Source organism: Notechis scutatus, chromosome 2 (assembly GCF_049901735.1).
Source record: "Notechis scutatus isolate UNSWTSFEM ecotype Mainland chromosome 2, rNotScu1.2, whole genome shotgun sequence".
Classification (NCBI taxonomy): Eukaryota; Metazoa; Chordata; class Lepidosauria; order Squamata; family Elapidae; genus Notechis; species Notechis scutatus.
Genome location: NC_142010.1, coordinates 192304216 through 192317319, shown reverse-complemented (window position 1 = coordinate 192317319; position 13104 = coordinate 192304216). Strand labels below are relative to the sequence as shown.

The 13104-nt window shown below is 38.4% G+C and overlaps 1 protein-coding gene across 2 annotated transcripts in view; it reads right to left on the bottom strand.

Moving 5' to 3' along the window:
• TTC39B (tetratricopeptide repeat domain 39B) overlaps window positions 1-13104 on the bottom strand; it is a 78151-nt gene that overhangs the window by 29564 nt on the left and 35483 nt on the right. The window contains exons 1-2 of one of the 2 annotated variants that reach the window (XM_087957665.1): window positions 6396-6527; window positions 121-225 (exon numbers count right to left, since the gene is read on the bottom strand). In XM_087957665.1, coding sequence (XP_087813791.1) covers window positions 121-215 — 95 coding nt within the window. In that variant the 5' untranslated portion in view covers window positions 216-225; window positions 6396-6527. Of the gene's footprint in view, window positions 1-120; window positions 226-6395; window positions 6528-13104 lie in introns of those variants that run through there. The other variant, XM_087957664.1, reaches the window with a different exon arrangement.

Sequence of the window (13104 nt, the reverse complement as noted above, 5' to 3'; positions counted from 1 at the left end):
TGGGATTAAATAGTTGTAAAACAAATATTTTAGGCAAGAACAAAAATTGAAATTATATTATTCAGAGACCTTAAATACATTTCTTGCTACCAGATAAAAGCTCCAGCAAACAAAACTCACCATGGACGAAGTAATTCCAGTGCTTCTGAAAATTTATTGTTAAGAAATAAATTTAATGCCATTGAACACTCTTCCAAAGCACATTTAAGATCCATTTTTGCAGCCCTAATAAACGCACAAACAGAAAAAAAATTCATTACACTTACATCATTACTAACACTGTTCTGTTGTTTAATATGGTCAGATTCTCAATGTTCGATCTAGACAAGATTAAATTGAAATAATATAGAGTCTGTTGACTAATTATTATAACATAAAATATTTGTGATTCGTACTTCATCCAGTTTAGAGTATTATCCTCTCAAATTTTAGGGTCAGAGGGAGCACTGTACGTGTAGTACTATTTTCTTGCCCCATTCCCTTAAAAGATAGATAGGTAGGTAGGTAGGTATAGATTACTCCAGATAAAATTCTATATATTGCAGCAGATTGTAGTCTATAAATATTTATATCATGATATAATATCTGACTGCTACACAATTGTTATTTACATTGCAGCAGATTAATGAAGCTAATGAAGCCTGAGAAATAGGAAAGTTGGGCACTTAATTACAGGTAAGAAATCAGAAACACTGGTGCTCATAAGCTTAGAACAGCTAAGAAGCCATTATGAAAGAATTCCAGCAATTGCTGGTCTATTTTTATACTGTAATTGGTGTTCCAATTCTTGCACCTCTTTCTCCTGCTTGTCCTAGATAAAGAGCTAAAAAAGCAATCCTTTCTGGAGTGGGAGGGAATTTCCATCTGTTCTTGTTTTGGCAATGGCAAAGCTGGTATCCTGTATGCTTCCCACACAGACTGACATACACTGCCTATTCAGTTCGTCCTATGAATAGAAGTAGCTAATGAAATCATGGAATTTTGATCTGCACTATTATGTCCAGCCTGGGATTCCTGGCATTTTATTCTCTTGGACTTTGGAATCCAGGTGATTAAGAGAGATCTTTAAGACTTCAAAAGATTTTTCTGCGCAATTGCTGCATAGGAAAGCTTGTGGTAGAGGTCTCCAAAAAATCAGTGTAACCGGTTGTATGTTCCAGAAAGGTAACAAAATCAAATCTTCCAAGCTGTGAAGATGTGTCCCTGATGGATAGAATGGGGACTTCGACTCAGAATGCAAAAAATAGGTTAGAACAACAAGGCAAGGCAACATGGTGAACCATGGCTTCTGAGGCTAGTAAGGTGAGAAAAGAATGAAGTTGGTTAAATCTTGATTTTCACCAGAACTCTAAAGGTAGAATGAGCGAAAACATGCAGAAAGAGAATTGTTTTTTTCTAAAAGGAAGAAGTCACTAACAATTGAGGGTCTATCCCATCTCTCTTAAAAAAAAATATTGATATTTTTCTTACAGTGCACATAGATTAAATGTGACTGCCCAGTGGGATTTGACAGCATTTATTTCCATTTTTGGCTAGGTTTCTGGAATAGCTGAGCCAATCAGGGAGGATATTACTATATCCAGGTTTATAGTTTACCATTACTATTTCTTTTTAGACCAGACTATTGTGAGACTGTCTAATATCATCTGGCCACTCTGGTCATGGCATAGGACTAGAAAAGTGACCATAACACTGCCTTCTCTATTGAGAGACACTATGTTCATATATCTCAATGCTTCATGGCTGGAGTATGTATTTCAGATATAAAGAGCCTGGACACAAGCTCTTCATCTTTATATAGATGCACATAGGTTGAGGAGGGATGTGTGAAAAAAAAACTACAAGTGAAATTGTCTGAAATCAGCTACTAGAAGGAATCCGTGATGAAGGATTGAACTAAGAAGAAAACTTACTTGATCTCTCTTCTACAATTGAAAAGAGAGTGGCTCATATTCATCCACAGTAAAAAACAACACTCAAATAGTATCAATACATTATTCAATCTCACAACACCAATTTATCTTCCTTAGACTCTCCAAAATAACTTTATTTTTAATTGTGGGAGTGGGAGAAGAAGAGTGGAGGGTAGACTGAATCCCTGCGGAAGACTATTTCAGAGAATAGAAGATTCTGCTATAAGCCTTTGCATATGCCTGTGCCTTACATCCTGAAAATGGGAAATTTCAAGCAAGTTCTCTTAAGATGTTTGAGTCGGATAAGTTGAAACTAGGTACAGAAAGTGATCCTAAATATTTTGGTGCCAAGCCATGTAGGGCATTGATGGTCAAAATAAAAATTCTGAATTGCAATCAGAAACAAATATGGAACAGAGTGTACATAACAGAGAGTATATACATTTCAATCAATAAGAATAGTGGCTGTCCAGTCTTTTCTTAAAAACCTACAATGGTGAAGCACCCACAACTTCTGAAAGCAAGCTGTTCCAGTGGCTAATTGTTCTCACTGTGAGGAAGTTTCTCTTTAATTCCAGGTTGCTTCTCTCCTTGATTAGTTTCCATCCATTGTTTCTTATCTTGTTTCTTGGTGATTTGGAAAATAAGTTGTCCCCATCCTCTTTGTGGCAATCTCTAAAATACTGGAATACTGCTATCATGTCACTTGTCCTTCTTTTCTCTAGACTAACCATATCCAGTCCCTGCAACCATACTTATACGTCTTAGTCTCCAGGTGTTTAATCAACCTAGTCTCTCTTTTATACAGTTTTTCCAAAGTCTCATCATCTTTTTTGTAAGGTGGTGACCAAAACTGGATGCTGTATTCCAGGTGTGGTCTTACTTAACATGTATAAATACATTCAGAAAAAAACTCTCATGGATTATGAAACAGGCAAATGATAAGATCCTACAGTAAATAGATTCATCAGAGCTAAGGTAGTAATGAGAGTAGGGTTTTACAGATACGTACAGTATGCATCTGCTAACCCCCCTGCAAATTTATAGAAGAAAACCACAGCCTCTTCTGCAAGTGGGAAGCGTGGAAGCAACTGATATTATCTTGAAGCAACACTTTCAAAAAATAGTTGAAATAGAAAAGATCCAACGCAATATGAGGTCACAATCCTCCTTAGGAACGATAAAGTATTTAGGCAAAAGAATAGTTCCCCCATAATTAAATCCTCAATAGCCCCTTTTCATAAAAAGGGAGAAACATTCTGGCATAACTCTGGAGATACTTTAGAAGTGACAGGATGATCCCCAAATAATTGACACTCAGAGAAGTAGGTACAGAAACCCATGTACTTTTAAAATAATCTTAAAAATAAGATAAGCACTTCTTATATGAAAGTACAGTACAGCAAAGTCAATTAAGTATTTAGAATGATGGGCTTTTGCAACTGAAAGTGTAATTGGTTTCTTCTGCCTGAGTTATGAGCAGGGCCAGAGATGTATTTGGGGAAAGTATGAAGTAGGGTTGTTGCAGCCTCAATTTATTCACTGCTATACAATGCTGCTAAAAATAGTTCAAAGTATCATCAGTCTTCTCAGGGAATAATCTGTCCCTAAAGAAGGAAAGGTCTCAGATTCCTGTTCCAGATATACCCCAACTAGATTAGAATGCCTAATTTCATTTTAGAAGGATATAGACAAATAGTAAATTACTGCAGAGGAAAAAAGGATGCACAGCAGGTTGGATAAACTAGAGCCATGGAAAATATTAAAGAATTATGTATGTACAGACTGGACAAGAGTAAACCGAGCTGCTAATGATGGCATTGTACTCATATTTTGAAAGATAGTTAAGTAAAAAATTAACTCTGCTGACCAGAAAGAGGGCTATATTTCATGTTTTTAATTAAAAAATAGATTTCATCTAAACACTAAAAAATCTTTATAAATCAAGGATTTCAACAACAGAATTATTGCTTAAAAGAGTATAGGCTTTTTTTTAGTGGAGTTTTTCAAGTAGAGACATGATATGTATATTGTCTCAGGTTTTAAACTTCCTGAAATAAGCAGGAGATTCCACTAATGACACCAAACAGGCCACTTCAAATTCTAAATTGTACTGCTATTTTCAAACAATTATGAACCATACTATTATCCCCCTTTTCCCTTTCTCTCCTTCACCAACACCATCTATGAGTCCATACATGCACTTTCTTCTCTACCAAGTATGTACTGGATCCAGGATACACACTTCATTTTTTCTACCGATATATAACATAGGGCAACATCTTCTTCAAATACCGTGATATTTAGGCTATGTAGAAGAAACAAAGAAAACCCATGCAATCATTAGAAAAAGATGTCTGAATCACACTTGCTAAATACAAACCTACTCTTTTAATTTTGTATGTTTTTCAGTAAAAATTATGAAATAAATAAAAGTTGGTATCAGCTGACAGATTTTCAGCCAAAGAACATGAAGAGATTAAAAAATAAATAAAAAGTGAATTCTCATAATAGGATCAAAATGCTTCAGATATTTTTAATATTTTGAAAAATATATTGTTAATACTTTACTGTAGAGCTGATTTTTATTCTCATGATCTTTCTTTAGAACTACCATATTTTTTTATTTTTAAATTCATAGCATGGAAATGTAAAGTTCTCTTGAAGAGGTTTTTCAGGACAAATGGGAACCAAACAAAAGTAATAATTTCAGACTACAGTATTACCTCAAAGAACCATCAAGTTCTCTCCTTAGTATGCCCACGAATTTTATGGGAGGCCCAGATAATCTTCCCTCATTGTTTCTCTATTTCTTCTGCCTTATTTTGAACTAAGAAGAAAATTCTAAGAGTATAATGAAATGGATTTATAACACTAGGAACTCTTTTTTCTGTAGCTACATTATTAGCTTTTTGGAGAAAATAATATTTTTAATATTCAAATTATATTTTGATCCTGCTAGAAAATATAACTATAATTCACTAGCCATACAGTATATCCAGTATAATTTTACTGCTGTGGCAATTGTTAGTTAGCATCTCTGAAGTTACAAATATACCTTTCAAGCTAGTTGAAGCAAATCTTTTAAAAACTAATATTTCTCTGGTTTATTAAACAAATATTGAGGAGTAGTGCTACAAAAACATTTTCTTTTCTCTCTTCTTTTAATCCATTTTAGAGCAATTTGTTCCTGTACTCTATTATTGGAGATTCATATTCCCTTTTATAAAAGGGGAAATTAACAAAAAGATAATTCCTACAGCAAGACTACTTTCAGTTTTATTCATAATACATTAAGTTACATATCCATAAATCACTGAGCCATGCTAATTATGTACTTTATTAATCTGTGAATTTAAAAAAAAACTGCAGGCACAATTGCATGCTTGAAAGATAAATAGCATATTTTATTACAAAATATTAATTTTATTTTAGTGTATTAAAGCCAAGATTGAATCATCATTTAAGTTTGAATTAGTATTTGTTGGAAGATTTATAATCAACATTTCAAATCAAAATTACCTTGACCATTCAGGAAGTACAAAAAATGATTAAAATCTCTGATCTGGGTGGGGCAGATTAGGTCTTCCTTATTAGCATCCTTAGGGATAATGGCTGTTTTACTAGTTTAGAAGTAGCAAAGGACAAAATTGTGATTGTGATTATGATTCACCAAACAGAAAACTAAAAATGTGCACAAAAAGAGCATAGCTGGGAACAGTTAACTATAATACCACCTCATAATAATAAAAGGAAGGTTCTCAAAGCTTAATAATAGGTTAGCCAGCACAAAAGGTAAACAAATCAAAGCAAATATCTACAGTACTCCCACTGCGTCATTCAAATAATGGCTCAGATCTAGTCACATGATCATAACTGAATGGTCCTTTTCCTATGATTTCATATAAATTGCTATGAAGTTGCAAAAAGTATGCTCCCTGAATCATAATTACAGTAGAGAGAGCAGTTCTAAATTTAATGAGATGGAATAATATTACAACATGCTTGCTAGCTTTTGAGACTTATAATCTCTTACAAAATAACAGCTCTAGCTAAACTGAACATGAAAATTGTTAGGTGACATAAGCAATTGAGTCATCAAAAAATTTTCTACCTGCCATATTTTACAGATATGTAATCTTATCTCTGTAACAGTTTCAAGAAGTATTTCTGTATACACAAATGATCAAGCTAGAGATCATTTATACAATCAGAAGCACAACAATAAAGCGGATAGATAGAAATTACCAAGAGAAAAATGAAAAACAATCATTTATGAAATTAACTCTTAAATGTAAATTTCCCCAGGATCATCAGAATACAGTACATCCTGAACTTCCTTCTACTATTCATCATTAAGCTTACTACCTATTTTCAAAACAAAAACCCTCATATAAAGTGATTCCCAGAAAATAATAAGCACAGGTTTTCTGCAGTCAATTTTAGCAGCTCCAATATTGAGAAAAGACACCATATACTCACAGGATTAAATTAGGCAACTTCTAGATGATTAACTGCAAATTGCTATGTGAAGATAAGCCTCTCATAGAGATGATTCATTTCTGTCACAGACAGGGGAAAAAAACCCAGCCAGTAACACCCTAAGAAGGTCCCATTTCCTTATTCCTCGTTACTAGTGGGCTTCTTATTAGAAACAGAATAGATGCAAAAGTTCACACAGCAGCAGGAATCCTCTGCATCGGATTTTACAAGAAATATCCCCTGACAGGACTGCAGCTACAGCAGTACTGGCAGATGATGCCTCTGCATAAAGAGGATGCTGGGAGATTTTCCCAATGTATGATGCAGCCTAATTCTAATCCATCACTGCCCAGCTACAAAAGGGGAGAAACTGGATCTTAAAACAACTCAATGATTTCTATGTTTGAAGGACAAAAAGAAAAAGAAAAAAGCAGTTAGATTAGAGCTCTGTGTTCCTCTTATTAGGAAATGTTGTACATCTAATGAAAAAAAATGTAAATGAAGTTATTATAATTAATCTATTAATGAACCCCATTTAAAAAATCAATATTACTCTTAAGATAACCTTACAATAAACAGAATAGGCAATGTTAACTGGAGATTCAATCTGCTATATCTAACACCTGATTTTTCAGATAGCTGAAATTGTGACATGTATATTAAATTGAATTCATATGAGACTGCCAATATTCAGGGATATAAAGAAGAAAAGAACATGGCAACTTTTAAGAATTAATATATATTAAATATTATTTCAATAAAAAATTAACAATTCTTTAATTTATGATAGTAAAAATGTAAAATTAACATTCCATAGATTTCTAGGTAAGGACATTTGTGAGCTCCAACAATACAACAATACACACTGAGATATGTATTGAATAAAGACCATTGGTTAATTCTTTTCTGTAAAAAATCCAGGCAAAAAGAATTTTTGTGTAAGAACAATGTGAAAAAGAATATGTTATATTAAAAACAGAGTTATACTGAGAGTTGGGTAGCATACGAGTTAAATAATTATGGTTTGTCACAAAATCAGCCTGATGTTCAGATTAAATTTGGAATTCAGTTTAGTGTTTGTATTATTATTATTATTCTCATGAGAATACAAAAAAAAATGATATTAATAGGAAAATTTGCAGAAGAAAAGTATCAAAAAGGAAAAATATACTAAATAAACACATAAATATTAAATACCTATATAAGGTACATGAAAATTTTTTATTATGGCATCTTGACCTCCCAATGAAAGATGCATATGTTCTCATGATAATACAGGACAGCAAAATCAATAACATATATTTATTTACACATCCTTAATTACAGTATTTTCATCAGAAACATTTTTACTTTTTTCTTCATGCCCTTTAGCAATAGCAGTTTTTCAGGGCATTATTAGTTTATAGTTTGCCTCTGGATTTGGAAATGGCTACAGCTAATGTAACATAAAGCATTCAAAAACATTTTTGCAATGCAAATATCATGGATCTGTACATGGTTAATTATGTTATATACATGTTATGAATAAAATCAAATGTAGGAATGTAGCAAACTTGAAGACACAAGTGCAAACATATTTTGTTATGCTGGATTCCAAATGCCAATTTCAAACAAATCGGATTCCAAATGCCAATTTCAAACAAATTTGACTGGCTTCAGAAAAAAATCCAAAATGCAGCTTTCTATTCAAAATGATGAACAGCAATATATTCACAAGATAGCAATTATTTTCTTCCATTTCCCTTTTTGGGGAAAAGATTACTATATACCTCAACTCTGTAAATCCAAATTTAGATTTAGGGTTTTTTTAACACCTTTATTATTTTTATAACTTAATAGTCCTTCCTCCTCCTATTTTCCCCACAACAACAACCCTGTGAATGTCTTAGGACAAGAGATAGTGATTGGCCAAAAGTCACCCAACCAACTTTCATGCTTAAAGTTGGATTAGAACTCACAAACTTTTGCTTTCTAACCTGGTGTCCTAACCACTGGATCAAACTGCCTAAATTTGTTCTACTTTTCCAAGCTGTCAGAGTATATTCATGAACTGGAATAGAGCTTAGTAACAAGGTCAGTCAATGAGAGCTGAGTTGAGGGCTGAAACTTAAAGAGAATCTTGGCTCTAAAGTGAAAGAGAAACTAACTTGCTTGCTGAAGACTGGAGATCTGCTCTGAACTTGTAACATGTCTGCTTCTGTTTGAGTTTGCTCCATTTTGGAGAAATCTACAACTGGTATTGTAAAATTTACTTAATATGTTTATAAAGATGTTAAATGAAGCATCAGCCATCTGTGTTTATTTTTCTGGCACTGAATTTACGCTGCTAAACTCTAAACACAAGCTACATTGAAAGACTACTAGAGCCCTGTTTCTAAACAAGACTGAGATTTGAACACTGACAAATTTGAACTGTACTTTCATTTACTTACAAATGGATCTATAGGCCTCTCCCAAATGGTTAGGAGCAACTTAGAAACATTAACTTGCTTGGCTTTCACTGAGAGTTGTGCAGTGTGAGGATCCTGAATGTTGTACAATGGTAGTGGGTTTGCTAGGTTCACGCTGCTCCCTTTGGCTGCTGCCTGGCCTCCATGTACATAAATATTCTAACATGAATGTTACATGTGAGCAGAAAAAGGGCGTTGGTACTTACCTGATACGCCCGTTCTCTGTGAGCTGTGAAGAGCATCCAGAAGTGGGAGGTGCTTCAGTCTCTTCTGGAAAGGCTGGGCTTAAAACTCCGGGATGCTCCTCCTCCTCCACGGAACACCTAATCAGCATCCCCCAGTTTTGCGAAGACTGAGTGCCAAAGTCCGGGACTCATCACCTAATCTAGATCCCTGACTGGAACGGAACCCCACCAGACGGAAAGAAATGGGTGGGGCTGGATGCTCTTCACAGCTCACAGAGAACGGGCATATCAGGTAAGTACCAACGCCCTTTCTCCCATGAGCTGTTCAGAGCATCCAGAAGTGGGACATACCAAAGCTTGGCCTGTCCTTAGGGAGGGACTCCGTCTGGTCAAAATCCACTCCTAAACTCTGTGGACCCTCTGCAGGATTCTTCTGCCAAATGAAGCGTCCGCTGAGACATAGATATCAATTTTATAATTTTTGACAAAGGGAGATGGTGAAGCCCAAGCTGCCGCTCTGCAAATTTCGTCTATGGAAGCCCGTGTGGCCCATGCTGCTGATGTTGCTGCACTCCTTGTTGAGTGAGCTGTAATGCCCTTAGGAACTGTGATGGACTGGCATTCGTAACTTTTAGCTATGGTGGCTCTCAACCATCTACCGATGGTCATGGGCGACACCTTTTGCCCTAAAGTGGATGGGTTGAAGGATAGGAATAGAGCCTCAGATTTTCAAAATGCCGCCGTGTGGTCTAGATAGATGCTTAAGGCCCTTCGAACGTCAAGTTGATGCCATTGATGCTCCAGTCTATGAGATGGTTTCGGACAAAAATTTGGAAGGACCAACTCCTGCACTCTGTGGAAGGCTGAATTTACTTTAGGAGTGAACGATGGATCCAATCGGAGAATCACTCTGTCCGCATGAAACACTCACAGGTCCTTTCTCATTGACAATGCCGCCAATTTGGAAATTCTTCTAGCTGATGTGATTGCAATTAGGAAGACCACGTTATATGTCAGGAAATTAAGACTAGTGGTTCTTAAAGACTCGAACGGCCCAGTTGTAAGTGCGGTTAACAGCTTGTTGAGATCCCAGGTGGGATAGCAGTGAATTAAAGGAGGTCGTAAGTTTGCAGCACCCTTAAGAAAGCTGCAGACATGTGGATGGTGCGCTATGGAACAGAGGTCACCCCAGGTTATCACCGAGGCTAAAGCCGCCACCTGTCTATGTAAAGTATTTGGAGATAGGCCCTTGGTCAACCCCTCCTGTGAAAAGTCCAATAATTGTCTTATTGATGGAGCAGCTGAGTCGATCTTAGACCCCTGGCACCAGCGACAGAAGGCTGACCACGTGGCCTCGTATATACGATTTGTTGAGGACCGTCTGGATGCTTGAATAGTGGCAATAGCATCCTCTGAAATTTGTTGGGCCCTTAAACGGCTCTGCTCAACCTCCATACGGCTAGACTGAGCCATTGTGGGTTTGGGTGAAGTATCGGCCCTTGGGAGAGGGAAGCCTTGGATGGTGGAAATTTCCAAGGTTGTTCTCTCGATAGGTTCTGTAAATCTGCGAACCACGTTCTCCTGGGCCAGTAAGGGGCGACCAATATCAATTCCGCTCGTTCCTCCAATAACTTCTGGATCAACCTGGGTATTACCGGGAGTGGAGGAAACGCATATAGAAGTCTGGGAGGCCACGGACATCGCAGGGCATTGACGGGTACCTTGAGTCGGGTACCTTGAAATATACCGGGGCAATTGGGCGTTGAGAGGAGAGGCAAATAGATCGATCACCGGTTGCCCAAACCTCCGCACTGCTTCCTGAAAGACAGCCGGGTGTATGCGCCACTCTGCCTGATCTATCGTGGCCCTGCTGAGCCAGTCTGCTTGTGTGTTTAAGGCCCCTGCTATGTGTTCTGCCTTGACCGAAGACAGATTGGCCTCAGCCCATTTGAACAACTTGGCCGTCTCCAGCATCAGAAGTTTGGAATGGGTACCCCCCCCCCTGTCTGTGTCTGTCAAGACCAGAACGTGGCGTGATTGGAAAAGGGGTAGAAAGCCGCGTAAGGCCAGGTGAACTGCTCGCAGTTCCAACAGGTTGATGCTTTGAGATTGTTTGAAAATAGTTCAAATTCCCTGTGCAGTGTGGGATTGGAAGTGAGCTCCCCATCCTACCAGGCTGGCATTGGTTGTGATCGTTGCCCTGTGAGGTTCCTTGAAAGGACACCCCTTGTTTATCGTTTTTTCCAACCACCAGCGGAGCGATCGGAGAACATTGTGCGGTACCTTTATCCGGACATTGGAAGTGGCTCTTCTGGATCGCTGGAAAGGTAGCAGGAACCATTGCAGCTCTCTAGAATGGAATCGAGCCCAAGGCACAATGGAAATACAAGAAATCAGTTTCCCTAACAGTTGAGACAGCACTGCCAGGGAAACCCTCTTTAAGGCTCTGATCTCTCTGGCCAAAGACTGGATATTGTTTAACCTGTCCTGAGAAAGAAAGGCCTTGCCCTCCACGGTATCTATCACTGCCCCTAAATGAACTAACCTAGTTGAGGGGATCAAATGGCTTTTATCCCAATTTATGGAAAAGCCATGACCCTGAAGGGTCTCCAGAGTAATCTTGGTATCCAAATTTGCCTGATGTCTGGAAGATGACCAAATTAAAATATCATCCAGATAACATTATAAACGAACAGATTTGATCCTGAGTGAGGCAGCCAAAGCCACGAGGACCTTGGTAAAGGTCCTAGGGGCCGAAGCCAGACCGAATGGCAGGGCGATATATTCGTAGTGCCGATCACCATAGCAAAATCTAATATATCTGTAGTGAGCAGGTCTAATTGATATATGTAGATAAGCCTCTGTGAGATCTATAGAGGTCATGACATCGTTCTGCCTGATGCTGAACGGAATGGACTGGAGAGTAGTCATCTTGAATTTTCAATAAACCAATGATTTGTTCAGACGTTTGAGGTCCAGAATTGCCCTCCAGTCCCCCGAACACTTTGGGACTACAAACAACAGAGAGTAACAGCCTTGACCCCGCTGTTCAGATGGAACCTCTCTAATGGCCCGAATATGCAGAAGATGATTGATAGCCTCCTGCATCAACGCCCTCTTAATGGGATCCATGGACCTAGGGCTCCTAATGAAAAAGTTCAGGGGGGAGGATTGAAACTCTAGCGCGAAACCAAACCTAATAGTATCCTTGACCCACGCATCAGAGGTGGAGCTGTCCCATTGATCAGCAAACAATTTTTGCCACCCTCCAATGGGAACTGCTGTCAAGGGCTCACTTGGGGCGACGAAAAAAATCGGCCTCTAGTGCCTCTGGGGTTTCTACTATTTTGGCCCCCCCGCTGACCTCTATCGGAAGATTCAGACCTATCCTGTCTAAAACTGGGCCTGTAGCCTGATGTTCTCTGAGATCTGGGAACGTAGGGGCCCTTGATAGTAGGGCCGAAAGGAACCCCTTCAAAACGACTGGGGCGTTCTGTTTTCAGACCTCCGAAAAAGAGGGGGAAGCACTTTTTTCTTGTTTCTATTCTCTATAAAGAGGGGCTCCAAGACACTGCCAAATAATTTATCCCCAGATATTGGGGCTGATGCCAACTTGCATTTATGCTTGGTATCCGCTTGCCAATGTCTGAGCCATAGCAGTCTCCGTGCTGATACGTGAGATGCTATGGCCCTAGACGAGAATTTGACTGCATTAAATGTGGCGTCGGCGGAGAACTCTGTGGCTGCAATAATTTTAGCTATGTTCTGGTGGTCTCTGACATTTGACGCCGGCAATATATCCCTCAAGTGGAAAAGCCATCGGAGGGAGGACCGTGTAAAAGAAGGACGCAGCTGTAGCTGCCCTAATGGCCCAGGCATCAGAAACGTGCGCCCTACAGAGTGCTAACTCTGCTCTCTTCCGGTCTCAGGGCTTCCTCGGCCTTGTTGGGAAAGGTTGAAGAAGAGGCCAAGTCCATCTGATGGATCGATCCCCCCTCCATGGAAACATCCTGATCCTCAAAGTCCACCTCTTCCCGAAGACTCTGGGCTGGTGTGTTAGGAATATTGGGGAAT